This window comes from Haliotis rufescens, unplaced genomic scaffold (assembly GCF_023055435.1).
Source record: "Haliotis rufescens isolate VD_foot unplaced genomic scaffold, xgHalRufe1.0.p SCAF_31, whole genome shotgun sequence".
Taxonomy (NCBI): domain Eukaryota; kingdom Metazoa; phylum Mollusca; class Gastropoda; order Lepetellida; family Haliotidae; genus Haliotis; species Haliotis rufescens.
Window position 1 is genome coordinate 6,133,198 of NW_025964013.1, and position 27,354 is coordinate 6,160,551.

Consider the following 27,354-nt stretch of genomic DNA (forward strand, 5'->3'; position numbering starts at 1 on the left):
TGAGATCTCACTTAGACCTACATGACTGGTTTGCAATGAGATCTCACTTTGACCCACATGACTTATGTGTAATGAGATCTCACTTAGATCTACATGACTGGTGTGCAATGAGATCTCACATAGACCTGCATGGCTGGTGTGTAATAAGATCTCACTTAGACCTACATGACTAATGTGTAATTACAGGTATAGTGCTGACAAAACCCACAAACATAACCTGGGTGAATCTGGGATTTGAACCCATGGCTACAGGTTACTGACAAGCCTGAGGGATGTCACTCTTAGCAGCTAATTGTGGTGCTTAGAGAAGCAATGTGAAAGAAATGCTATGAGAATGACGAGAAAACAACTGATATCTGTATTTGTCCAGCATGTTTATTCTGGTTAACTAAAATGTTTCCTGGTATATATTATATAGCCACAACATTCAGCTAGTATAAAATATACAACATATTGGTCAAAGAAGATGAAAATCATAATAACAAGATTGATAGATTAACCAAATCTGTGTCGACGGCATGCAGCTCAGAACCGACTGATCCGTGGCACTCACTGCTTGAGACAGTTTGTGTGAAGATCAAGAATAATAATCTTAATAATAATAGCAATATTTATCATTTACCAAATGATTTCACTCACTCTCAGAATCACACAATATACACATTATACAGTATATGCCTTCACATGGATATACTGTCTGAAAAGCACAGCGGAACATGCAGTGTGAGATACGTCACAAACAAAACCTGGCAGGAACAGACCGATGCAGAGAAGGAGGTGAGGGGATGACAGAGTAGCTTCCCTTTATACATTTCAGAGAGAGTAACAAAAACAAGGTTGATATGATAGTAGCTGAAATGTTTACAAGTAAATAAGTGCACCCCACACCATATTTTGAAAACACTGCATCCAAGCCTTAACATATGTTACATTGTCACATCATACAATTTATTGCATCAACATATCAGAATCTATCTACAGTGACAATAAATTTTACTATGGAGCTTCACATACAACAGATTAGAAATGCAACATATTGTTTCAGCAATGATGTTTGATTACTCTCACATGGTAAAGAATAACCAAGATAATAAAAAAAAGTATTGGTGGTATAAAAAGTATTCTGCAATGTAAAATGTTGGCTTTGATACAAAATGCAGCTTCAGAAACAAGCTGCTGCACTTTGGTTTGGCAAAATGAATGTCAAGTACTGCTCCAAGAACAAGCGCATTCATTTGATGATAGTTATGTGACTGCTTCAACTGCCACACCGAAGTGCATTGACAATGCATAACTGACACATTTGAGGTGATGGAACAATGCATTAACTGCAACACCGAGTTGGAGCAAACGCATTAACTGCTACACTGTAGCTGATGGAACAATGCATTAACTGTCACAATGCAGCTGATGGAACAATGCATTAACTGCCACACTATAGCTGATGGAACAATGCATTAACTGCCACAATGCAGCTGATGGAACAATGCATTAATTGCCACACTGCAGTTGATGGAACACTGCAATAACTGTCACAATGCAGCTGATGAAACAATGCATTAACTGTCACAATGCAGCTGATGGAACAATGCATTAATTACCACAATGCAGCTGATGGAACAATGCATTAACTGTCACAATGCAGCTGATGAAACAATGCATTAACTGCCACAATGCATTAACTGCCACACTGTAGCTGATGGAACAATGCATTATTAGCTGATGGAACAATGCATTAAATGACACACTGTAGCTGATGGAACAATGCATTATTAGCTGATGGAACAATGCATTAAATGACACAGTGTAGCTGATGGAACAATGCATTATTAGCTGATGGAACAATGCATTATTAGCTGATGGAATAATGCATTAAATGCCACACTGTAGCAGATGGAACAATGCATTATTAGCTGATGGAACAATGCATTAACTGCCACACTGTAGCTGATGGAACAATGCACTGAATTGTCACCTTGTAGATAATGAAACCACCTGGAAGTTTAACCATATGTACATTAATGGACTACAATGACAGTGAAAGGCTAACATACAGCATCTGTGTTGAAGCTATATAAATAGAATTCCCCTCATATCATCAATATTGAGTCTAAAAAGGGCTGAAATTATTCGTAGGTTAATAAGCAATTTTGTGTTCGTACTTATTCAGATGTTGTAACAGCTTATAGATATTCCCCTACCAGCAAAGACAATGGTACAATGAAGGGTCTGTGTGTATATACGCATGCAAGAAGAAACTACACCATGTACACCAGTCATCAACATGGTAACACTGTGACAAAAATAAATATCTCACTAACTATAACAAGCAACATATATATAGAAGATATATGCATAGTTAAATAATAATGGCCAGAGATGCCAACCCAATCATCTGCCAGTCACAGCAGCATCTAGTCACAGGAGGGCCAAAATGTAGGAATTATACAGCCTTTTCATACAAACAAATCACATTGTTTTATTTTCAAAATTCAACATAATTCTGGTGATAGCGAGTCTGTACTGTGCAAGTTTAAGATGACTGGGGTAACATGAAAAGAGTTTATTTATATTCATGGGCGACGCTGTGTCCTCTTGCTAATTGTGTCTTGGGTACAGCTGCACTTGTCAGCAGGTATGTATCACTAACATGCCCCAGTCACACTCCGTGGATCTGGTAACCATGGCATCTTTGTGTGAAACATTTCTCTAGAAACCAAATGAAATTGAAAATGTATCTCATTTATTAATGCAGGTTCCGGGAAATCATTGGGAACTTGCTGACATGGTTAGTGCTGCTAATAGAACTATCAACACTGGCAGTCCTGCATGAAAAGACTGGCAATAGTGGCATCTCTGCCTGAGAGGAAAGATTATGGGCAACATTCAAGGGTCCTAAATAATCTACTCTTATCAGATATATATATATGTGTATATTCAGAGCTATATATTGACTGGAACATCTTCAGAAGTATCACCTGAAATGTCACACAACACATGAATGAAACATGTCATGGCACATAACACGTGGATAGCCTTACCAAGGCCCACCATGACAGAATCACACCTACACATGTAGCCTGGTGATAAACCTAAACAAATTCCTTTAGAAAGTGGTGACTAGTTTTAAACACTCTGCATCTCAGCTGCAACACTCAGCTCTCGGTGGCTCTCTGACAGAAACTTTGCTGTGACATGACTGCCTGAATAGGTGTTTGTACCTTCTGGTGTGAATCCATGCTCACACTATCAACCACCGGTTGGCCTGTTCGAGGGTCAAGTTCCACAAAGTGATCATAGCACCACAACTATCGTAAGCCTATGTTAAAATATGGGAGTTACGGTCATCATACTGCTAAGATCGCTTTGTGGAACAGTCCACTGGATTACTGTCTACCTGCCCTGAATTTTGTACTGCACAATCTGATAATATGAAATAATTATTCAATGATAGACAGTAAAGACTGATGTGGCTCTTCCCATCTGTACTGCTGCTAACACATGACATTTTAGCCCCAGTCACAGATCTGTGTTCATCCTGATTCCATGCTCAGCTATTTGGGAGTATAAATCACAACACAAACAGTTTTGTTACCCCATACATTAATTATGTAATGGTCTCCATCAGAGTTAAAAGTTGTGCTTATTTAGTCAGGAGTGACGGCCAGGCATGGAAAACAGGCGTCATAACAGGCACAAGACAAACAGTGTCATTCTTGTCCCTGGGAATGGAATGGATTTGTAGTGTATTAGTGCCCATTCTGCAGCGACCAGCTGACCAAACAAGTACCATATTTTCTTGTGTACAGTCCACCATCCTTGGGTACTAGCTTCTGGAAAACTGCTATATTGTGTAGTGTGCAATACTACATCATATCGCTTCAGGTGAATGACAAGGAGATAACAAACTTGGTCAATGAATATGTGAATTTGCGATAAAATATCACGAGACCTGATGATATACAATTTACCAGAAAATCTGGTACATGTATCTGACCATGTGTTATGTATTGGGAGTTAGCGCCTACATTCACATGTAACAGTGCAACATTGTATGATATGGAAACTGTGTCATATCATATATCACTGAATCAAACATATTGCATATTGGTATTGACATCAATGAAATGTATACAAAGTATAACAAGATGACAACATGTGTAGAAAGTCTGTTCAACAACTTGTTCACTGCATGGAGCCATGCTTAAAGCTACAATAACATCACCGTTTGGAAGATTCTCAGACAAAGGCAAACTTACTGGTTTTGTCAAACATGGAACTAACAGAAATGTAAAAATATCTGTATTTGGTATGTACGGTCTGATACTCTAAATATCATTTTTGGTCCCCTACAAACATTACCGATGAAATCTTTAACATTTTCTCAATTGTTCTCTCATGGTCAGTCACACTTGCAATAGCCCCCTACAGTTTAACATTCGGGAAATACTTTCCCACTACTTGGCTCCTGCATGTGTCCTTACTACCAACACATACAAGGGAGACAAGGACCATCAGACTGTCTTCTACATGGATTCTACATGAAACTGCCAACCCTATCTGACTCTGGAGAAACAAGCCTCCCTTCCCACATTGTGAAACAAACCTCCCTTCCCACATTGTGAAACAAGCCTCCCTTCCCTCATTGTTACACAAGCCTCCCTTCCCATATTGTTACAAGGCTCCCTTCCCACATTGTGAAACAAGCCTCCCTTCCCACATTGTGTTACAAGTTTCCCTTCCCTAATTGTTACAAGCCTCCCTTCCCACATTGTTACAAGCCTCCCTTCCCATATTGTGTTACAAGCCTCCCGTCCCACATTGTGAAACAAGCCTGCCTTCCCATATTGTTACAAGCTTTAACTATTTCTGTGTGTCCGACCCCAGCTTGTGTTGCCTCTTATTTGCACTCAGGTGCTTTATCATACCCTCAGGATTACCTGCTGAAGCACCCTTGGCCCCGCGAAGCTCCCTTAGTCCCCACTGAAGCAAAACTGGCCCTTCAAGTCCCCCATATCAGGCATCATCAGATGACAAACATCCGTACATTCATTCTTTTCTCATGTTAGTACTTTCTGGTCCCACTTGCCTAAACATAAATTCTGTAATCTTGTATAAAAACATCTTTACAAAAAAACTCTTAATGAGATGGAAAAACCAAGTGTTGAATCATATAAAATCACACAGTCTGATTATCATCCATCACAGCAGTCTGTTTCTGGCACCAGATTGAATTATCTCCCTTGATTGCATATCCAACTCTCGGAATCATCCTTAATATTTCTCCCATTGCGTAGATATGGTGCTAAATCAATTTCCTTCCATTTTTGACAATTGCTGTGTGTCCCCTGACCTAGCTCCATCAAGCATACACATATGTATGTATTGTAGCTCCTTCTTAGTTTTGTTGCGACAAGGCACTCCAGACTGGTGCCAACCAATACACACTTTATCACATGAGAGAACCTGGCGCCAGCGATGATATTGGTTCTGACGCCAGGATGGATCCTCAGGTCACGGAAATCAACACTGCCAGATCATCAGTTGTTCATTGGTGTATAAATTATGGATTAAGTGATTAAGTTGCCATAACTGCCTCATCATGCATTGAATACATCAAGTCTGTTTCCTTTGCGAGTGACTTTGAGGCCGGCACCCTGGATGCTCTGTGCGTCTTTGCTGAAGGCGACCTCAACACTGGAACCCTTGAACTCTGCTAACAACCTACAAGGAGAAAGTCAGTACACTACATTCACCCACCTGTGAGGATCCGGGTTAGAATAGGTCCTCAGCAACCCATGTTTATCGTAAGAGGCGATTAACAGGATCAGGTGGATCAACTTGGTTGATGCATGTCATTGTATCCCAATTGTGTGGATCCATGCTCACATCAATCAATCAACAGATTTGATTATTTACAGACCACCGTCAAATAGCTGGAATATTGCTGAGTGCCGTTTTAAACAACAAACAAACAATACATTCACAAGTGGGTTCTATCCAGTCCTCAACCTGCCTGCCATACCATAGGAAGTAATGTTCAGCACACTACCTATCAAATCATCCATCTGCACAGAGATATATTCTAACAATTGTCACACAATGTCTAGCCCTTAAAGGGCAAGTTCACACGGAAATTAATCTATTTTTCTTGTACTTTTTCCACATTAAAAGTGTTAACCTAGAAGTGTCATAGACAAAAATATAAAAATATCACAATTAATTAACATATTTATCGCATTAAAACGATTTATATTTTTCACATTTACCAAGTGTTCTATTTCCACAACAAAAACACCATGGCTTATGCCCCTTGCAATATGACGTCATTGGTGCCAATTGATAAACATTATGACATCATCATGCTTTGTTAGAGCCGCTTCACGTGGTGTAGGTCTAGGTGTGTGATTCTAGCGTCTCAAATGCCAGCCAGCATAGTGTTATGCTGAGTCACCACTGCGCCGGAGTGTGTCGAAGGCCATGTTGTTTTACCGCAAACTGGTACTTGATATCTTTTGCGTTGAGAATAGACAGGGACCCAGTTGAATTGGCACCAATTACGTCATAATCTAAGGGGGATAACTCAGGCCTGTTTAGCTCGAAAAACGAAGGCCTCATAACGGCATATCATTTTCACACTATTGTGAGCTTCCTACTTTCACTGTGAAAAAAATGAGTGTTCCAAACACAGATACTAATTAATTCTAAAATTGCGTTTTGTTTAGAAAAAGAAAGAAAGTGATTTTTGCGTGTACACTTCCCCTTTAATTAGAACTAGAGGTGTTTGCAAACAAAAACCAGAAGCAGACCCATTAACCCCATTTTCTCAACACATCTTAATACCACCCTTTACGTTCAATTCAAAAACTTCTAGACCCTGACCTTATTCAAGACGTCTTAACATCCAACAAGTCCCAGGCTTGTACAAGTCAAACTACAACAGCATCTGGCAATGAATGATACAACCATGCTTCACAATAACCTCTAAATTGACCTTGACCTTTGATAGATATGGCGCTGACATTTCATTTGGTATGACTTATAAAGTAATGCTTTTTGAAAAAGTGTAACCAATATTTTTTCTAACTCATGACCTTTAACTTTGACCTTTCCATGACATGTACCATGGTTTTGGAATGCCTAAGGGATGCAACTCTGCACATAGATGACTGGGTCACCTGTATCCCCAACTACTGCAAACCTGATATTGACAGTGATAATGACCCCAGTGCTAACTGACAGGGTATACATACTGTGGAGATATCTGCACCTCCGGGGGCTTCTTGGTGTGGTTCTGCACCACCAGGTACGCCTTGGCTACCAGTTCTATCACATGGGGATCACAGCTGAAGATGAAGTCTCCCTTCTTCGACAAAATATCACCGTTTTCACTCTGCAACAAATGGGTTAAAATATTTTCTTGACAATCCACAAGAAGAGAACCCAGTCTGTATGACATTTGTGTACTGAGACAGAGATACGGATTGATATGCATTACAAAATGGTGGAGTGAGTGAGTGAATGAGTGAGCATACTGTTTCTGCAATATTCCAGCACTACCACAGCAAGGGACACCCAGGAAATGGGCTTCAAACATTATGCCCAAATGAGGAATCAAATTATGGTCTTTGGTTTGACGAGTGAACGCTTTAACCACTGGGCTACCTCACCACCCAACAAAATGGTGGACTGGGTATCAGAAATGGAGGTCAGTTGTTTTTCTCCAGGGTTAAGGACCCATTACCAACATTAACGTTCCATATCATTCCCCAAGCCTCACTCCCCCAAGCCACGCTCCCATAACCACTCAACACAAGCCGTGCTACCCAAGCCACGCTCCCCAAGCCGCACACCCCAAGCCGCACACCCCAAGCCACGCTCCCCAAGCCACTTTCCTAAAGCCACACTCCACGAGCCATTCTCCCCAAGCCACACTGCCCAAGCCACTTTCCTAAAGCCACACTCCACGAGCCACGCTCCACGAGCCATTCTCCCCAAGCCACACTGCCCAAGCCACTTTCCTAAAGCCACACTCCACGAGCCACGCTCCACGAGCCATTCTCCCCAAGCCACACTGTCCAAGCCATGCTGCCCAAGCCTCTCTCCCCAAGCCGCACACCCCAAGCCACGCTCCCCAAACCCCACTCCCCAAGCCACGCTCCTAAAGCCACGCTCCACGAGCCACGCTCCACGAGCCATTCTCCCCAAGCCACACTGCCCAAGCCACTTTCCTAAAGCCACACTCCACGAGCCACGCTCCACGAGCCATTCTCCCCAAGCCGTGCTACCCAAGCCACGCTCCCCCAGCCTCTCTCCCCAAGCCGCACACCCCAAGCCACGCTCCCCAAGCCACGCTCCTAAAGCCACACTCCACGAGCCACGCTCCACGAGCCATTCTCCCCAAGCCGAACTGCCCAAGCCATGCTGGCCAAGCCACTCTCCTCAAGCCTCACTCCCCAAGCCACTCTCCTCAAGCCACTCTCCTCAAGCCACTCTCCTCAAGCCATGCTGCCCCCGACTCAATCCTGACCTACCCCATAAAAACCCTTCCCCATCCCCTCGACTTACTCCTGACTTCTGAATATGGAAGATGACGAGTTTGTCCTGGTATGGACTGAGAGAGATGCGGTGTATCTGGCCCAGAGGGATTCTGTACTTCAGGGCCATGGTCTTGTTGTCGATGATCAAGATGGCCTGTGTGCTCATCACAAACAGCATCTGCACCATCTGCAGAACACACAAACATCATCAGTGATATACACACAATATACTGCTCTTCTTCTGATATGGATACTCCTACCCTCCAGGTTGGAACTGGTTGAACATAGGAATGTACTAGTACTTTGGACTGATGTATATTCATTAGGGCCGGAAAGAGTTCAAATGTACTACAGGTACCGGCCCCCTATTCCCCGACCCTACCGGGTACCTGCTGTAGGAGTTTGATATAAAATGTCTGATTTTGATTTGTCAATTAAGAGCCCTGACAAAATCTATTTAGATACATGACTGTAAAAAACGATCTGATCATGTATACAAGTTGACATAAGTTATATCTTTACTCAAAGATATAAAAGTCAGAAGGAATGCAAACATTAGCGACTTAAATTATAACCATGGACTTTGGTCATTGTCACCAAACTGTATATCACGTGACAGGTCTGGGTAGTCCTGTGGGTACCCAGGTCCTAATCAGGAACCACCCAAACTTTCCCAGCCCTAACTTTAAGCAGCTGTCTACTGAGTGGACAGGAGGGCCGTATTTGAGTATCCCTATCATCTGTTGAGTAGTGCATGTTAAACACAAACCATGCAATGAATCAATATTTCTGACTTAAGAAGAATTTGGAACATGGACATATTTGTCCTCACCTCGCCTATGAATGTCTCACCTTCCCGTTGGCTCTGTTGATCTTCATGACCATTTCAGCAAAGACGATCTGCTGATCTGCGGTCTGACCGGACAGCTTCTTCCACTTCTGGTTCTGTTGTAGAGCCGCGTAGTCACCTCGGAACGCTTCACCCACACTGAAAGGAGGGGACACTTCAAATGATCACTGACATTCTTTAGCCAAGACATGCATTGTCAACCAGACCATAAGCTTCACACAGTCCATAGCATACCCTTTATTCTACCATGAATTTGGAAAATACTCGATTTTGATTGGTTACCTAAAGGTTATCAAATCACAGTTAACTACCTCTGAATGAAACATTCGATTTGATGGCCATATCACCACCGAAGCTAATATCTTTAGAATAGTCGTTCATCTACAGACACTGTTGGTTGATATATTTAAATAATTATATGTACAATAAAAGGTTACAAAATGTTAAGTTGCAGTAATTACAACATTCGAAGGATGTGTGGCAATACATTTCGTGCAGAAAACATGATAGAAATCTACAAAGAGAATGTGTTTCAAGTTTTGAGAACAATAGAGAGCTTGCTATTTGAGGCTTTACCATATATGACTGACATATCTTTTGTCTCACAATGAGCGATATGACGTCATAACAGTGATGTGCGGTGTAGAACAAAACCTTTGCAAAGCTTGCTTAGTTTTCTTTAGGGGTGCCCACCTCATGTTAGCTTACCAAGTTGCCATGCTTACATGCTTTCAATGCCTGTCATATGTTCGAATGAAGTATTTCAGTGTAAACAAACTGCTGTAGTATATACAGCGCCATATTTTGTTTAAAGGCTGTTGTCAGTGATTCCTTGATCGACATCCCACTCAAAGCACTAGATTCAAACCATGCCATTTCTCTCAATGTATTCACTAACACTAAAGAATACATGTTTTATTTAGTCATGGTAGTATGGAGATAAACATACCGTGTTTTCAATGAAGAGCTAGGTAACCATTATATTTAACCACGTTAAACTTAACATTTGAAACCTCTGCGTCTTCTGTTCCAAATTCAATTTAGTGCCGTTGAATCTACAGGTAACCAAGCTCTACATTGAAAACACATTAGGCTCATCTCCGAACCAACCCAAAAGCATATGCTTCACCAAGTTAAGAGCGTACATGAAGTGAGGTGGGGTTGAAAGGCTCGTTCAAGATTATTGCAGTAATATAGCACGTGTGTGTGTGACTGCTTGTACTAGTCACAACTTGTGCCAGTTTTATAGTGCTAGCCCACTGAGATACAATGCTTAACATGGATACCCCACTCACACACAGTATACTGACTCTGAGCAGACTAGTCCTTGTCCCAGCCCCTTCTAACAAGTCTATTGGTATGATGTTTCAACCATATCCGGGGGGAACTTGGGGTTCTGATCATTGGATTCTGGCATGCCTAAGGGACGCAACTCCGCAATATGCAGCCCTAGATGACTCTGCCACCTATACAGCCTACACACATTACAAATCATGTGCAGTATATATCACTTGTAGCTAGGCAGTGCTCCCCACCTGCTGGGGTAGATTTCCTTCCTGTCCTTGAAAATGTTGCTGGCCGTCACCTTTTCTTTCATTCGATATCGCGCAGCTTCATCAAACCGTGATCGATACTTGGCACACTGGAAACACAAACATGGACACTGAGTACTGGGATATAATGGAGCAGCCAGAGCTACACATTTCTGTACGGAAAGTGAGACTGATATTCCCCGGGGGCTGGTGTAATAGGTGGAGGTTTGCAGCATACACCAGTATGACCTGAAACCCCATTTGTTGCTGCACAGAAAGGCTATACACTTTCCTCTTACATGTCATTGTGATAGTTTTACCAGTAGTAATTTCAGAGGATGAATTTAAGGGGTATTGTATAAGGTCATTATTTCCTTTACACGTCAAAGCCAACAAATAATACATTTGGTAATACATTGGGATTATATACTCTTATTAAAGAGATGCATTTGACACTTTGAGGAAACACCTCTTTCTCATGTGATAGAAAAACAAAAACAGAACAGTTCGACCTGAGGTAGAACACATTGATATCCGACATCACAATGACATCTGAGATCCCAATGACATCTGCCATCACAACGACATCTGACATCACAACGACATCTGCCATCACAACGCCATCTGACATCACAAAGACATCTGACATCACGACATCCGACATTATAAAGACATCTGACATCACGTCATCTGACATCACAATGACATCTGACATCACAAAAACATCTGACATCACAACGACATCTGACATCACAAAGACATCTGACATCTCCATGACATCTGACATCACAAAGACATCTGACATGGCAACGACATCCGATATTATAAAGACATCTGACATCACAACGACATCTGACATCACAAAGATATCTGACATCACAATGACATCTGACATCACAATGAGGCTCTAGCTTTTCTTCTCAACTTCCGTCTGCCCTATCACTCACCTCACCTCTTGCTCCTTCCCCTACAGGTCTTTCACACACCCTCACTTCCACCACCACCCTCACTCACTTCACAACCCCCTACACACATTTTCAGGTCCTACCACTCACCCTCCATTTGTGGAAGATTTTCTTCAGTTCTTCAGATGACTGCTTGAACCGTGTGGGTGCTTTGGGCCAGTCAGGGCTGATGGGGGACTTGGAGGGGAGGTTGTCACGCAGCTTCAGCAAATACTGCTTTTTCTGAATATTGGAGAACATTTGTCAGTATAGTAACATGCTTGAGTCAGCATTATCTGGCAGTTGAATAGTGAGCGGAATGCTGCTTACTCAGCAACATTCAAAGTACATTTCATCAGGGCCTGTAAATAATGAAGTCTTGGCCCGAGGAACAAGGGATTGAAAACATGAGCACCAATCCACACTACAGCGACATGAAATCGGCCATGTCCCAAAACTTGATAACCTGGTCCCAAAGCTTGACGACCTGGTCCCAATGTTTGCAGGCCTATGGACAAGCATGGCACTTGAACCTATTCTGCCTTGTGGTGGCAACTGAAGCTAGTCCACTGATCACACAGACGGAGACATGAATACACCTAAATGCAGAATCAATGACATATTCTCTGCTCAGATTCAGATTCCAGATTCAGATCATACCAATGCTATTTTGAAGAATCTTGCAATCTTCGGTCCGGCGATCTTCCTGAACTTGGCACTGTACTCCTTCCGGACCTTCCAACCAAGGAAGAACTTGTGTATCACTGTGACAGACCATAGGACTCGCTTCTCATGCTTCAGTTTAGCCAGCAGCTTCCGAGCCTGAAGATAATAACATATATCTCTTATCTCCATGGCAACAATAGATGGTATACAACAATTTATAACATTCAGTACAGTGTCAGCGACACATATTCAACAGCCATCTGTAGCAATGCTTACAATACATATAATGAACCAATCAGGACACAGCATTAGATGTCGTAACATCTTGTAGCAAAACATATATTGCACAAAAACATATATCAAGGCAAAGCATCAATATATCAATGGAACATATATCACATGACATTACGAACAGCAACACATAACGAACCACTTACCAACCTAAAGAGGGATATACAATCTATATCTATGTATATTCTCATATTTACAATATGTAAGAAACAGATGAGACGAAAGGTAAAAGATAATAGAGCTAGACCATGATAGAGACAGTATCTGATAGAGATAGTATGTTCGATATGTTCTCATGAACCTGGATATTTTTGACATTAAACAGAGCATCTGCAAAATGGATATCTGACATTAAACAGCAGCTGCAACATGGATGTCTGACATTAAATGAACAGCTGCAACATGGATGTCTGACATTAAAAAGGGCATCTGCAAAATGGATATCTGACATTAAACAGCAGCTGCAACATGGATGTCTGACATTAAATGAACAGCTGCAACATCGATATCTTTGACATTAAACAGAGCAGCTGCACTTAAACACTGTAGCCATAACAAACATAAATCAAACCGAGAACAAACACAGAACATGCCCCTTGCCAAACATCTGCATGCACATTGATTCATGCTGCACATTGATTCACATTGCACATTGATTCACATTACACTATGATTCACATTACACAATGATTCACATTACACGATGATTCACATTACATTTTAGTTGCATCAGCCTCTACAAGTAACATAATCAGCTATCTTGTTGTGTTACATAATACTCTAATGCTTATCAGTCCCTTTGTTTCTTATATTTCATTTCTCGCTACTCAACTGCATTATACAAATAATAGATCCCTGTCAAAAAGTCCTCAGAAATATTACTATTTTAGTGCATATTGAAATTAGATTTAAAAAAAACATAATTATGACACAAATATTGAGAATGATCTATGTATTAACCAATTAATAATAGTATTAAGTGAACATAAGTTATTATTAGAAATGTTAACATTAATTAAAATCTGAACAACACCAACATTCTCTATCTCAATGGAAACTGATAGTGATAGGAATGTCAATTGGAATGTCAATTGGAATGCTCTACAAACATTTTCTGTACATCTTAAGCTTAGGGAACTGACAAACAACTTGTGTTTGAGAGATACCTCTCTTATCACCTGGAGATAGCAAATGTTGGTGTTTTGATGATAACAACGCTACTCTCATAAAGCCCCTGGCTCACTCTCTGAAATGTGAGTCTGCATATCAGAGAAGTCGGTGTTAAAATGTTATAGAACAATGCACCATATCAACTACAGTTTAATTAGTTAAATAGTTCTATGACTGCGAGATCTACTGTGAGTTAGAAGCCTGAATTAAAGTTATCGGCAATTTCTGCGTGAAATCATGCTGTGTTAACATGAACAACGTTGCATTCCCTCTACATTGTACTAGTCAACTAGCCAGTGCTGTGTCAACACGAACAACGTTGCATTCCCTCTACCTTGTACTAGTCAACTAGCCAGTGCTCTGTCAACATGAACAACGTTGCATTCCCTCTACATTGTACCAGTCAACTAGCTAGTGCTCTGTCAACATGAACAACACTGCATTCCCTCTACATTGTACTAGTCAACTAGCCAGTGCTCTGTCAACATGAACATTGCATTCCCTCTACATTGTACTAGTCAACTAGCCAGTGCTCTGTCAACATGAACAATGTTGCATTCCCTCCTCTACATTGTACTAGTCAACTAGCCAGTGCTGTGTTAACATGAAAAACGTTGCATTCCCTCTACATTGTACTAGTCAACTAGCCAGTGCTCTGTCAACATGAACAACACTGCATTCCCTCTACATTGTACTAGTCAACTAGCCAGTGCTCTATCAACATGAACAATGTTGCATTCCCTCTACATTGTACTAGTCAACTAGCCAGTGCTGTGTCAACATGAACGTTGCATTCCCTCTACATTGTACTAGTCAACTAGCCAGTGCTCTGTCAACATGAACAACACTGCATTCCCTCTACATTGTACTAGTCAACTAGCCAGTGCTGTGTTAACATGAACAACGTTGCATTCCCTCTACATTGTACTAGTCAACTAGCCAGTGCTGTGTTAACATTAACAACGCTGCATTCCCTCTACATTGTACTAGTCAACTAGCCAGCACTGTGTTAACATGAACAACACTGCATTCCCTCTACCTTGTACTAGTCAACTAGCCAGCACTGTGTTAACATAAAAACAACGCTGCATTCCCTCTACATTGTACTAGCCAGCACTGTGTTAACATGAACAACGTTGCATTCCCTCTACATTGTACCAGTCAACTAGCCAGTGCTGTGTCAACATGAACAACACTGCATTGCCTCTACATTGTACTAGTCAACTAGCCAGTGCTGTGTTAACATGAGCAACGCTGCATTCCCTCTACATTGTACTAGTCAACTAGCTAGTGCTGTGTTAACATGAACAACGCTGAATTCCCTCTACATTGTACTAGTCAACTAGCTAGTGCTGTTAACATGAACAACGTTGCATTCCCTCTACATTGTACTAGTCAACTAGCTAGTGCTGTGTTAACATGAACAATGCTGCATTCCCTCTACATTGTACTAGTCACCTAGCTAGTGCTGTTTTAACATGAACAACGCTGCATTCCCTCTACATTGTACTAGCCAGCACTGTGTTAACATGAACAACGTTGCATTCCCTCTACATTGTACTAGTCAACAAGCAAGCACTGTGTTAACATGAACAACACTGCATTCCCTCTACATTGTACTAGTCAACTAGCCAGTGCTGTGTTAACCTGAACAACGCTGCATTGCCTCTACATTGTACTAGTCAACTAGCCAGTGCTGTGTCAACATGAACAACACTGCATTCCTTCTACATTGTACTAGTCAACTAGCCAGTGCTGTGTTAACATGAACATTGCTGCATTCCCTCAACATTGTACTAGTCAACAGCTAGTTGCATGCTATGTTTCACACCTGCCATCCTCTATATGTCTTTTGGATCACAATTGACGACAACAAACATTTCCGTTCATGTTTGAGTTTCGCCAATAACCGTCGAGCCTGTAAAATGAAGAATATAAACCATAATTCTAAGTGCAAACAAAACTATTACAATTCACTACATCTCTACCATAAGAGGTTAATTGTAAGATAATAAAATGTCTTTAAATGTTCTTAAAGTAATGCCATCCCATGCCATGTAGGCTCCAAAAAAGATACTTGAGACTTCACTTCAAATGTCCAAACTCCAGTGTATACAGCTTCATATCACCACCCTCATGTACTATCCATGTCCCAGCTGTGGTGTATACAGCTTCATATTGCCACCCTCATGTACTATCCATGTCCCAGCTGTGGTGTATACAGCTTCATATTGCCACCCTCATGTACTATCCATGTCCCAGCTGTTGTGTATACAGCTTCATATCACCACCCTCATGTACTATCTTTTCCCAGCTGTGGTGTATACAGCTTCATATTGCCACCCTCATGTACTATCCATGTCCCAGCTGTGGTGTATACAGCTTCATATTGCCACCCTCATGTACTATCCATGTCCCAGCTGTTGTGTATACAGCTTCATATTGCCACCCTCATGTACTATCCATGTCCCAGCTGTGGTGTATACAGCTTCATATCACCACCCTCATGTACTATCCATGTCCCAGCTGTGGTGTATACAGCTTCATATTGCCACCCTCATGTACTATCCATGTCCCAGCTGTTGTGTATACAGCTTCATATTGCCACCCTCATGTACTATCCATGTCCCAGCTGTGGTGTATACAGCTTCATATCACCACCCTCATGTACTATCCATGTCCCAGCTGTGGTGTATACAGCTTCATATTGCCACCCTCATGTACTATCCATGTCCCAGCTGTTGTGTATACAGCTTCATATTGCCACCCTCATGTACTATCCATGTCCCAGCTGTGGTGTATACAGCTTCATATTGCCACCCTCATGTACTATCCATGTCCCAGCTGTTGTGTATACAGCTTCATATTGCCACCCTCATGTACTATCCATGTCCCAGCTGTGGTGTATACAGCTTCATATCACCACCCTCATGTACTATCCATGTCCCAGCTGTGGTGTATACAGCTTCATATTGCCACCCTCATGTACTATCCATGTCCCAGCTGTTGTGTATACAGCTTCATATTGCCACCCTCATGTACTATCCATGTCCCAGCTGTGGTGTATACAGCTTCATATCACCACCCTCATGTACTATCCATGTCCCAGCTGTGGTGTATACAGCTTCATATTGCCACCCTCATGTACTATCCATGTCCCAGCTGTTGTGTATACAGCTTCATATTGCCACCCTCATGTACTATCCATGTCCCAGCTGTGGTGTATACAGCTTCATATCACCACCCTCATGTACTATCCATGTCCCAGCTGTGGTGTATACAGCTTCATATTGCCACCCTCATGTACTATCCATGTCCCAGCTGTTGTGTATACAGCTTCATATTGCCACCCTCATGTACTATCCATGTCCCAGCTGTGGTGTATACAGCTTCATATTGCCACCCTCATGTACTATCCATGTCCCAGCTGTTGTGTATACAGCTTCATATCACCACCCTCATGTACTATCCATGTCCCAGCTGTGGTGTATACAGCTTCATATCACCACCCTCATGTACTATCCATGTCCCAGCTGTGGTGTATACAGCTTTATATCACCACCCTCATGTACTATCCATGTCCCAGCTGTGGTGTATACAGCTTTATATCACCACCCTCATGTACTATCGATGTCCCAGCTCTAGTGCATACAGCTTCATCTCACAAGCTTTGTGACTAAGCCATGCAAAAACATATGCTCAATCTTACAATTAACCTATTATGGTTGTTAGATTTACACCAGTGCTTCAAACAAAGAAATGAATGTTGAAATGAGGGAATGACAGGTTGCAGTTGATGAGGAGGAGGTTGTTAACTAGGAACAAAACACATGCTTGACAACAGCGAATCACACCTGCCAGCCTTTGAAAGTCTTTTGGATGACGATTGACGCTAACAAGCGTCGGCGCTCATGTTTGAGCTTCCGCAATAATCTTCGGGCCTGGAAGCAAGAACATGAAGACAAAAGTGTTATATGGGAATTCATCAAGTTCAGCCCTAGTTGGAGAAAGCACTTTAGCACAAGAAGCTCCTTTTGTCATCCAGTAAAGAGAGCAACAATGACCCAGCAACCTTTAGCACATCAGGAGAGATGCACAACATGCTTACTTTAACCCGAGAAAGATATTGTTGAGGCCCTATCAGTCGAAGACTAGCCATATACAGTTCGTAAGTCTACACATCAAGTGAGTGTTCTGTGGAGAGAGCCTGAGGCTCAGTACAGACAACAGGTGCTTGATAGATCAGGAAGTGTATGCCAATATCAGGTACATGACAGCATATTGTCTGCCGGCATGTGGTATTCAGGGATCAGTTCCAGACTCACCTTCCAGCCACGGGAGTAGCACTGGATGATCAAGGCGCTTCTCTTCTTCCTCCTGTAGCACTTCTTGGCCTGGACACAGACAATACAACTCAGCTCATTATGCAACATCTCATAGCACAAATGTATGTATTACATACAAGGGCAAACATATCAGGGGTCATACAAATCATATGTGCCCTAGGGTCATATCACGTCACGAGACAATAGTATATTGTTTCCGTCATCCGGACGGCATTGTTGACGTCATTCTTATTGTGATGTGATGTCGGAATGACGTCACACTGGAAACGACATCATAGCTGAAGATTGTTGACGTCATTCGACAAATTGTGGTTCCGCTGTTGCGACTTGCTGTCCTTATAGGTAAACACTAAAATTCACCTTGTTGGTTGGTTGGTTGGTTGGTTGGTTGGTTGGTTTGTTGTTTAACGCCGCACTCAGCAATATTCAAGCTATATGACGGCTGTCTGTAAATAATCGAGTCTGGACCAGACAATCCAGTGATTAATATCATGAGCATCGATCCAAGCAATTGGGATCGATGACATGCATCAACCAAGTCAGCGAGCCTAACCACCCGATCCCGTTAGTCGCCTTTTACGACAAGCATAGTCACCCTTTACGGCATGCATGGGTTGCTGAAGACCTATTTTACCCCGGAATCTTCAGGGGTCTCATCTCTGTATGTAGACATCTTCTTCAGTAATAAATAGAACATTATTTTTGTGTCCATGTCATACTATGTTTACGATACTCATGTCATAAAAATAGTATGAGATGAACACAAAAAAATATCCTCCATACACTGCCCACATACATGTAGTGAATGAATGTTGCTTTACACTCCAACAGTTTGAACCAACAGTTTTGAAGACACGCACGAAAAAAAGAATGTTTTGTTTGTTTGTTGTTATAGGCGCATTCAGCATTATTCCAGCTATATGACAGCGGACAGTAAATAATCAGACAATCCAGTGAGTGATACCGTGAACAAGGATCCATGTCATCATGGTACGTCCTCACACAAACAACTGACAGCAACTGACAAATCACAGATCCTGATCACTATCCATTTGGTTGCCAACCGAGCCACACACACAACCAACCACACAATCAACCAGCCACACAATCAACCAGCCACACAATCAACCAGCCACACAATCAACCAACCACACAATCAACCAACCACACAAGCAGCCAGCCACACAATCAACCAACCACACAATCAAGCAGCCACACACACAACCAACCAGCCACACAATCAACCAGCCACACAATCAAACAGCCACACAATCAACCAGCCACACAATCAACCAGCCACACAATCAACCAACCACACAATCAGCCAGGCACACAATCAACCAGCCACACAATCAAGCAGCCACACAATCAGCTAGCCACACAATCAACCAACCACACAATCAAGCAGCCACACAATCAGCTAGCCACACAATCAACCGGCCACACACACAACCAACCGGCCACACACACAACCAACCAGCCACACAATCAACCAGCCACACAATCAAACAGCCACACAATCAACCAGCCACACAATCAACCAGCCACACAATCAACCAACCACACAATCAACCAGGCACACAATCAACCAGCAACATACTCAACCAGCCGTACAATCAGCTAGCCACACAATCAACCAGCCTCACACTCAACCAGCCACACAATCAACCAGCCTCACACTCAACCAGCCACACAATCAACCAGCCACACACTCAACCAGGCACACACTCAACCAGGCACACAATCAACCAGCCACACACTCAACCAGGCACACAATCAACCAGCCTCACACTCAACCAGCCACACACTCAACCAGGCACACAATCAACCAGGCACACACTCAACCAGGCACACAATCAACCAGCCACACAATCAACCAGCCTCACACTCAACCAGGCACACACTCAACCAGGCACACAATCAACCAGCCACACAATCAACCAGCCACACACTCAACCAGGCACACAATCAACCAGCCACACAATCAACCAGCCACACAATCAACCAGCCACACAATCAACCAGCCACACAATCAACCAGGCACACAATCAACCAGCCACACAATCAACCAGCCACACAATCAACCAGCCACACAATCAACCAGCCACACAATCAACCAGCCACACAATCAAGCAGCCACACAATCAGCTAGCCACACAATCAACCAACCACACAATCAAGCAGCCACACAATCAGCTAGCCACACAATCAACCGGCCACACAATCAACCAACCGGCCACACACACAACCAACCAGCCACACAATCAACCAGCCACACAATCAAACAGCCACACAATCAACCAGCCACACAATCAACCAGCCACACAATCAACCAACCACACAATCAACCAGGCACACAATCAACCAGCAACATACTCAACCAGCCGTACAATCAGCTAGCCACACAATCAACCAGCCTCACACTCAACCAGCCACACAATCAACCAGCCTCACACTCAACCAGCCACACAATCAACCAGCCACACACTCAACTAGGCACACAATCAACCAGGCACACAATCAACCAGCCACACAATCAACCAGCCACACAATCAACCAGCCACACAATCAACCAGGTGAAATGAAGAAGGGTTAACATCGACCTATGGGTATCCACGGGGTAGATACAGTTGCACACATACCCAGAATGCCCTCCAGTTGGCAGACAGGACAATCTGACTGCGCTTCATGCGTCGGTACAGCACCTTCTGACGCCATCCCTTCCATATCTTCTGTATCAGAGTGGCCAGGTAGTGCATCCTCTCCCGACGGCACTCCTCCATGTCGAACAGCTGAGAACATCATGCACCATGTAAACCTTACTTGTCCTTGTTACTGCTCCCTACACACAACTTTACTTCATGCTACACTCAGGAGTCAGTTGACACGGAATGTACAAACCCATGCAACGACACTACCAAACGTATAGGAGCGTAGGACTCTGTATTGATCTTTGAGTGGCCTGTGAGAAGTTGAAGGTCACAGTCTTACAATATCTTATCATTTTCAGAATGGAAATCTATTATTAGTTTTCATAAAATCCACTTAAATGACCAGTTGGCATCTTGTAAAACTATCATAGAACATGATGTGACATCACTTACTTCCATTATCAAGACTTACTCTTAGTGTTCAAAATTTACTCTCAAGTGCTCTTATGAAATACATTTTCATAATGAGTTAATAGAGGTATGTACGGAACTTTACAAGCTTGTGTTCCTCACTTCGAACACTGCCAGGTAATTATACACAGTTAAGCAATCAATTTCAAACACTGCCTGGTAATTATACACAGTTAAGCACTCAATTTCAAACACTGCCAGGTAATTATACACAGTTAAGCAATCAATTTCAAACACTGCCTGGTAATTATACACAGTTAGGCAATCAATTTCAAACACTGCCAGGTAATTATACACAGTTAAGCAATCAATTTCAAACACTGCCTGGTAATTATACACAGTTAAGCAATCAATTTCAAACACTGCCTGGTAATTATACACAATTAAGCAATCAATGACTCACAGTTTTGGGGTTCCTGATGAAGATCTTGGTCTTGCCGACGGCGTATTCCTCGCCCTGGATGCCCTGGGTCTGGAGGATGGTCTCCACCCCCTTGCTGTTCAGCCCCGCCCAGCGCGGCCACGTCTCAGAGGCCAGCATCTTGTAGCGGTACAGGAATGCATCATAGTTTTGGCGAAACGCGTACCCTGCCCGCCGCACTCTCACGTTCTCCATCAACCTGTACAACACAGACCAACATGGCTGCTGTCACATGTCTGTGGAGGTTCCCATTTCAAACACAATGTGTCTACTAAATACATGATCTGGAGTAAAATGCAGGCAGCTTTTCACGAGTGATCATAAATTCTGAAAAACATTCTTTCAATTCTTTCCTTGACACAACTTTCATACACACAACACCATCATGTATTACAATGATTCCCCATAGTACATTGAACATTGAGCATTGAATATATCCCGTATTAACATCTTGTGAATTTACACAAGGTGCACACCTGTTTTCACCTAAATACCTTCAAAAAGACAACAGGTATTGAAGTCAGTTCTAAAATACATTGTGTCACACTGAACTTACCCTACATCGACAACATCACAACCCTACATCGACAACATCACAACCCTACATCGACAACATCACAACCCTACATCGACAACATCACAACCCTACATCGACAACATCACAACCCTACATCGACAACATCACAACCCTACATCGACAACATCACAGCCCTACATCGACAACATCACAGCCCTACATCGACAACATCACAACCCTACATCGACAACATCACAACCCTACATCGACAACATTACAACCCTACATCGACAACATCACAACCCTACATCGACAACATCACAGCCCTACATCGACAACATCACAACCCTACATCGACAACATCACAACCCTACATCGACAACATTACAACCCTACATCGACAACATCACAACCCTACATCGACAACATCACAACCCTACATCGACAACATCACAACCCTACATCGACAACATCACAGCCCTACATCGACAACATCACAACACTGAAGCACTTGTACCATGTCTTTACATTGTTAGAGCCCTGAGTTGAATGTTCACGCTGTGTAGGCAACATAGGCTGTGTGGCTACGTACCCGAGATATCGAACCTGGTGTCTCACGATGGACAGATCAAATGCCCCGGCCTTCTTGTCATCATTGGGCTGCAAGTGGTATGAAAATACAGTAAACTACGGGCATAACAAACTCAAAGGGACCACTAATTTCTGTTTGTTAAAACCATAGTTCATTATAAGCGTGTTTGTAATAAATGTAGTTTACTGTATCTTGCAAAAATATTTAAAAGTCCAGGTTTGCAATGACCTTCATACAATCATACAAACATCGTACAATGTTCATCCTTCAGTGATGCAGAACATATGTTACCATCTTAAAATGGAGGAATACAAAGGTTTTGAGTGAGTGAGTGAGTGAGAAAGTAAGGTTTTAAGCTGCTTTTAGCAATATTCCATTACTGTCACAGCTGGGGACACCAAAAATGGGCTTCAATATTGTACCCATTTTGGGAATTGAACCCGGACCTTCGGCGTGACGAGGGAACGCTTTAACCACTAGGCTACCCCACCGCCCCCCACCCAGGTGAAGAGGTGGTGGGTGACCAAGTCCTACCTTCACACAGCGGATGTAGTTGGGGTTCTTGGACAGCAGGTTCTTCATCAGCTCCGTCACCGATATCTACAACAGAAACATCACTGTAGGACATGCCTGGCATGTAGGGAGGGCTGTTACACCACCATCCCAGGAAGGTTTATCTGGGAGTGAGTAGCTTTTAGCAATATTCCAGCAATATCACAGCAGGGGACACCAGAAATGGGCTTCACACATTGTACCCATGTCAGGAATCGAACGCAGGTCTTCGGTGTGACAAGCAAACGCTTTAACCTCTAAGGCTATAGCTCTGGTGGAAGACATGAGTAACAGGGAGTTGAAGACACTGGACAGATTTATGAAATGGATCTTAGAGCTGGGACGAGTCCAAATTTACAACCTGGGTAGCCGACCCCCTATTACCTGACCCTACCCGGGTACCCAACCCCCTATTACCTGACCCTACCTGGGTAGCCGACCCTACCCCCTATTATCTGACCCTACCTGGGTACCCGACCCTACCCCCTATTACCTGACCCTACCCCATATTACCTGACCCTACCCCATATTACCTGACCCGACCTGGGTACCCGACCCCCTATTACCTGACCTGACCTTGGTACGCAACCCTACCTGGGTACCTGACCCCCTATTACCTGATCCCACCCGGGTACCCAATTACCTGACCCTCCCTTGGTACCCGACCCTACCTGGCTACCCGACCCCCCTATTACCTGACCCTACCTGGGTACTAGACCCCCTATTACCTGACCCTACCTGGGTAAAGACCCCCTATTACCTGACCCTACTGGGGTATCCGACCCTCTATTATCTGACCCTACCTGGGTATCCGACCCCCTATTACCTGACCCTACCTGGGTATCCGACCCCCATTACCTGTACCTTCCCGGGTATCCAACCCCCTATTACCTGACCCTACCTGGGTATCTGACCCCCATTACCTGACCCTACCCGGGTACCCGACCCCCTATTACCTGACCCTTCCTGGGTACCCGACCCCCTATTACCTGACCCTACCTGGGTATCCAACCCCCTATTACCTGACCCTACCTGGGTATCCGACCCCTATTACCTGACACTACTGGGGTATCCGACCCCCATTATCTGACCCTACCAGGGTATCCGACCCCCATTACCTGACCCTACTCGGGTACCCAATCCCCTATTACCTGACCCTACTGATTTGATCATGTGTACATTGAATTTGATTGAAGCTGTATCTCTGCTCAAACATATAAAAGGCAGAAGGAATGCATGCAGAAAGTTATGTGAACTTTAGGGACTTGTAGTGTAACTTGGGCATTGTATTGTTATTGTCATCGAACAATATATCACGTGACATTCAAGAGGAATAGCTTTCTTGTTCCTGTCATTACATATTGGAGTTATCTACCTTGAACTGTGATCCTGCAGTAGCCGGCCGCTTCAGGGACTTCTGGGAAGGATTTCCTGGAGACAGGCAACACATACAACACATGCTTACTCTGTCATGTACTTGTAAGTAGTCTTCTTTGAAATATTCAAACTGGCATTTATTTTTCCAAATTATTTCAGTCGTGTGATCATGAATAATGGATGACCCTTAACTTCTTGTGAGCACAGCTTGATAGGCATTCCTTGAGACCACGAGTGTCTCACGCTAGATGCACCTGTCAAGCATGGCTCTTGCCCAAAGTCTGCTAAGTCAGCAATGTATTCATAATGTTTTCTAGATTACAAGATTGCTGACAAAAGCGATGTGATCCTGTCACTACTGACACCAGGGGACTGACCTTCAGGGAAGAGTGTCTTCAGGAGCAAGTTCGAGCAGGAGTACATGGACTGAGACAGGTCACGGAACAGCAAGTCGTTGTTCTTGTCCAAGAAGCCTTCTACTTTGTACACAACCTGACCGGTGGGGCACGCAGATGAGAGAGAGTTAGTATTGTGTTACGCTGATGTAGATATATTCAAGCCAAAACGTATCATTGCATGAAATTCAAACACTTTAACCACTAGGCTACCCCGCCGTTCCCCCCAGGATACAGTGACATGTGAACCAAGTCGCCGGGTGCTGACCACCTCATGCATTGATTTGCCTCTTAGGACAAGAAATGGTTCCTGGGTGTCTAAACCCGGGCTCCCATGGGCTGAGGATGACTGACACAATTAAACACTTAAATTAAACAAATAAACAATTACCTCAGGGTAAATAACTCCTGATTATAACAAAACTGTGAACGAGAGAGTGAACCTACATTCCCAGCGTAGTGCTTAAGTCTGAAGGCATCATGGGGCAGGGACTTGTCAGACTGGGTCTTCTTGCAGTTGCGGCTCTCGTAGTGGAGGTGTTCGGAACAGCGAGAGTCCAGCTTCTGCAGGAAAGTCTTGTCAGACACAGTTCCTGGTCGCAGGCACTCCTCGTCCAGGAGGGCAAGGATGCCAATGTTGTTCTGCAACATGCAGAGGACATGTTTACGTACGGAACAGGACAGTAAGAGTGTGGTGGCAGTTGCTGCAGAGATTGTAGAAAGTGGATGGAATTGTTGCAGGGGTGGTGGAAAGTGGATGGAATTTCTGCAGAGGTGGTGGAAAGTGGATGGAATTGTTGCAGGGGTGGGGGAAAGAGGATGGAATTACTGCAGGGGGTGTGGAGAGTGGATAGAACTACTGCAGGTGTGGTGGAAAGTGGATGGAATTTCTGCAGGGGTGTGGGAAAGTGGATGGAACTACTGCAGGGGTGTGGGAAAGTGGTTGGAACTACTGCAGGGGTGGTGGAAAGTGGATGGAACTACTGCAGGGGTGTGGAAAGTGGATGGAACTACTGCAGGGGTGTGGAGAGTGGATGGAACTACTGCAGAGGTGGTGGAAAGTGGATGGAACTACTGCAGGGGTGTGGGAAAGTGGATGGAATGACTGCAGGGGTGGTGGAAAGTGGATGGAACTACTGCAGGGGTGGTGGAAAGTGGATGGAACTACTGCGGGGGTGTGGGAAAGTGGATGGAACTACTGCAGGTGTGGTGGAAAGTGGATGGAACTACTGCAGGGGTGTGGAGAGTGGATGGAATTTCTGCAGAGGTGGTGGAAAGTGGATGGAACTGTTTCAGGGGTGGTGGAAAGTGGATGGAATTACTGCAGGGGTGGTGGAAAGTGGATGGAACTACTGCAGGGGTGTGGAGAGTGGATGGAACTGCTGCAGGGGTGGTGGAAAGTGGATGGAACTACTGCAGGTGTGGTGGAAAGTGGATGGAACTACTGCAGGGGTGTGGGAAAGTGGATGGAATTACTGCAGGGGTGTGGGAAAGTGGATGGAACTACTGCAGGGGTGCTTGAAAGTGGATGGAACTACTGCAGGGGTGGTGGAAAGTGGATGGAACTACTGCAGGGGTGGGGGAAAGTGGATGCAACTACTGCAGGTGTGGTGGAAAGTTGATGAAATTGGTGGTGTGAGGAGGATAGAATATCATTTGGATGGATCAGATAAATTAATGTTGTACCCACCTTCTCAATAAGGTCACAGATAACAGCGTTGTTGAAGTAGTCAACATTGATCCATTCAATACCCTGCAATGAACAGGAACTGGCCAGTTACAGATGGTCATACAGACACAGAAACACATGCAGCAAGACCTTTCAGTGGACATCAAAACTACTCCAACATGGTCTGGGGGCACAGACGGCCATGTCATCAAAGGCACAGAAACTAGTTCCACAGAGTTGTGTCCTTTAGACAGGCCAGGATCCTTGATTGTGGTCTCAAATCACAGATTCGGCGTTTTCATTCGGCGTCAGTACTATAGTCATGTTTCATGAAAGGGGGAACCACCAGACTTGGATTTTCTCACACCTT

At 43.5% G+C, this 27,354-nt stretch overlaps 1 protein-coding gene across 1 annotated transcript in view; it reads right to left on the reverse strand.

The window, feature by feature from the left end:
• Positions 1 to 357: 357 nt before the first annotated feature.
• Positions 358 to 27,354, reverse strand: part of LOC124114743 (unconventional myosin-Ib-like) — a 43,884-nt gene continuing 16,887 nt past the window's right edge. The window contains exons 14-31 of the mRNA XM_048380504.1: positions 27,006 to 27,068; positions 25,763 to 25,957; positions 25,298 to 25,412; positions 24,919 to 24,974; positions 23,526 to 23,591; positions 22,992 to 23,059; positions 21,865 to 22,081; positions 20,982 to 21,131; positions 18,319 to 18,387; positions 17,848 to 17,934; positions 15,825 to 15,911; positions 12,527 to 12,688; positions 11,978 to 12,109; positions 10,926 to 11,032; positions 9,393 to 9,528; positions 8,569 to 8,727; positions 7,254 to 7,393; positions 358 to 5,724 (exon numbers count right to left, since the gene is read on the reverse strand). Of these exons, the coding sequence (XP_048236461.1) occupies positions 5,601 to 5,724; positions 7,254 to 7,393; positions 8,569 to 8,727; positions 9,393 to 9,528; positions 10,926 to 11,032; positions 11,978 to 12,109; positions 12,527 to 12,688; positions 15,825 to 15,911; positions 17,848 to 17,934; positions 18,319 to 18,387; positions 20,982 to 21,131; positions 21,865 to 22,081; positions 22,992 to 23,059; positions 23,526 to 23,591; positions 24,919 to 24,974; positions 25,298 to 25,412; positions 25,763 to 25,957; positions 27,006 to 27,068 (2,133 nt within the window). The 3' untranslated portion in view covers positions 358 to 5,600. The remainder of the gene's footprint in view (positions 5,725 to 7,253; positions 7,394 to 8,568; positions 8,728 to 9,392; positions 9,529 to 10,925; positions 11,033 to 11,977; positions 12,110 to 12,526; positions 12,689 to 15,824; positions 15,912 to 17,847; positions 17,935 to 18,318; positions 18,388 to 20,981; positions 21,132 to 21,864; positions 22,082 to 22,991; positions 23,060 to 23,525; positions 23,592 to 24,918; positions 24,975 to 25,297; positions 25,413 to 25,762; positions 25,958 to 27,005; positions 27,069 to 27,354) is intronic.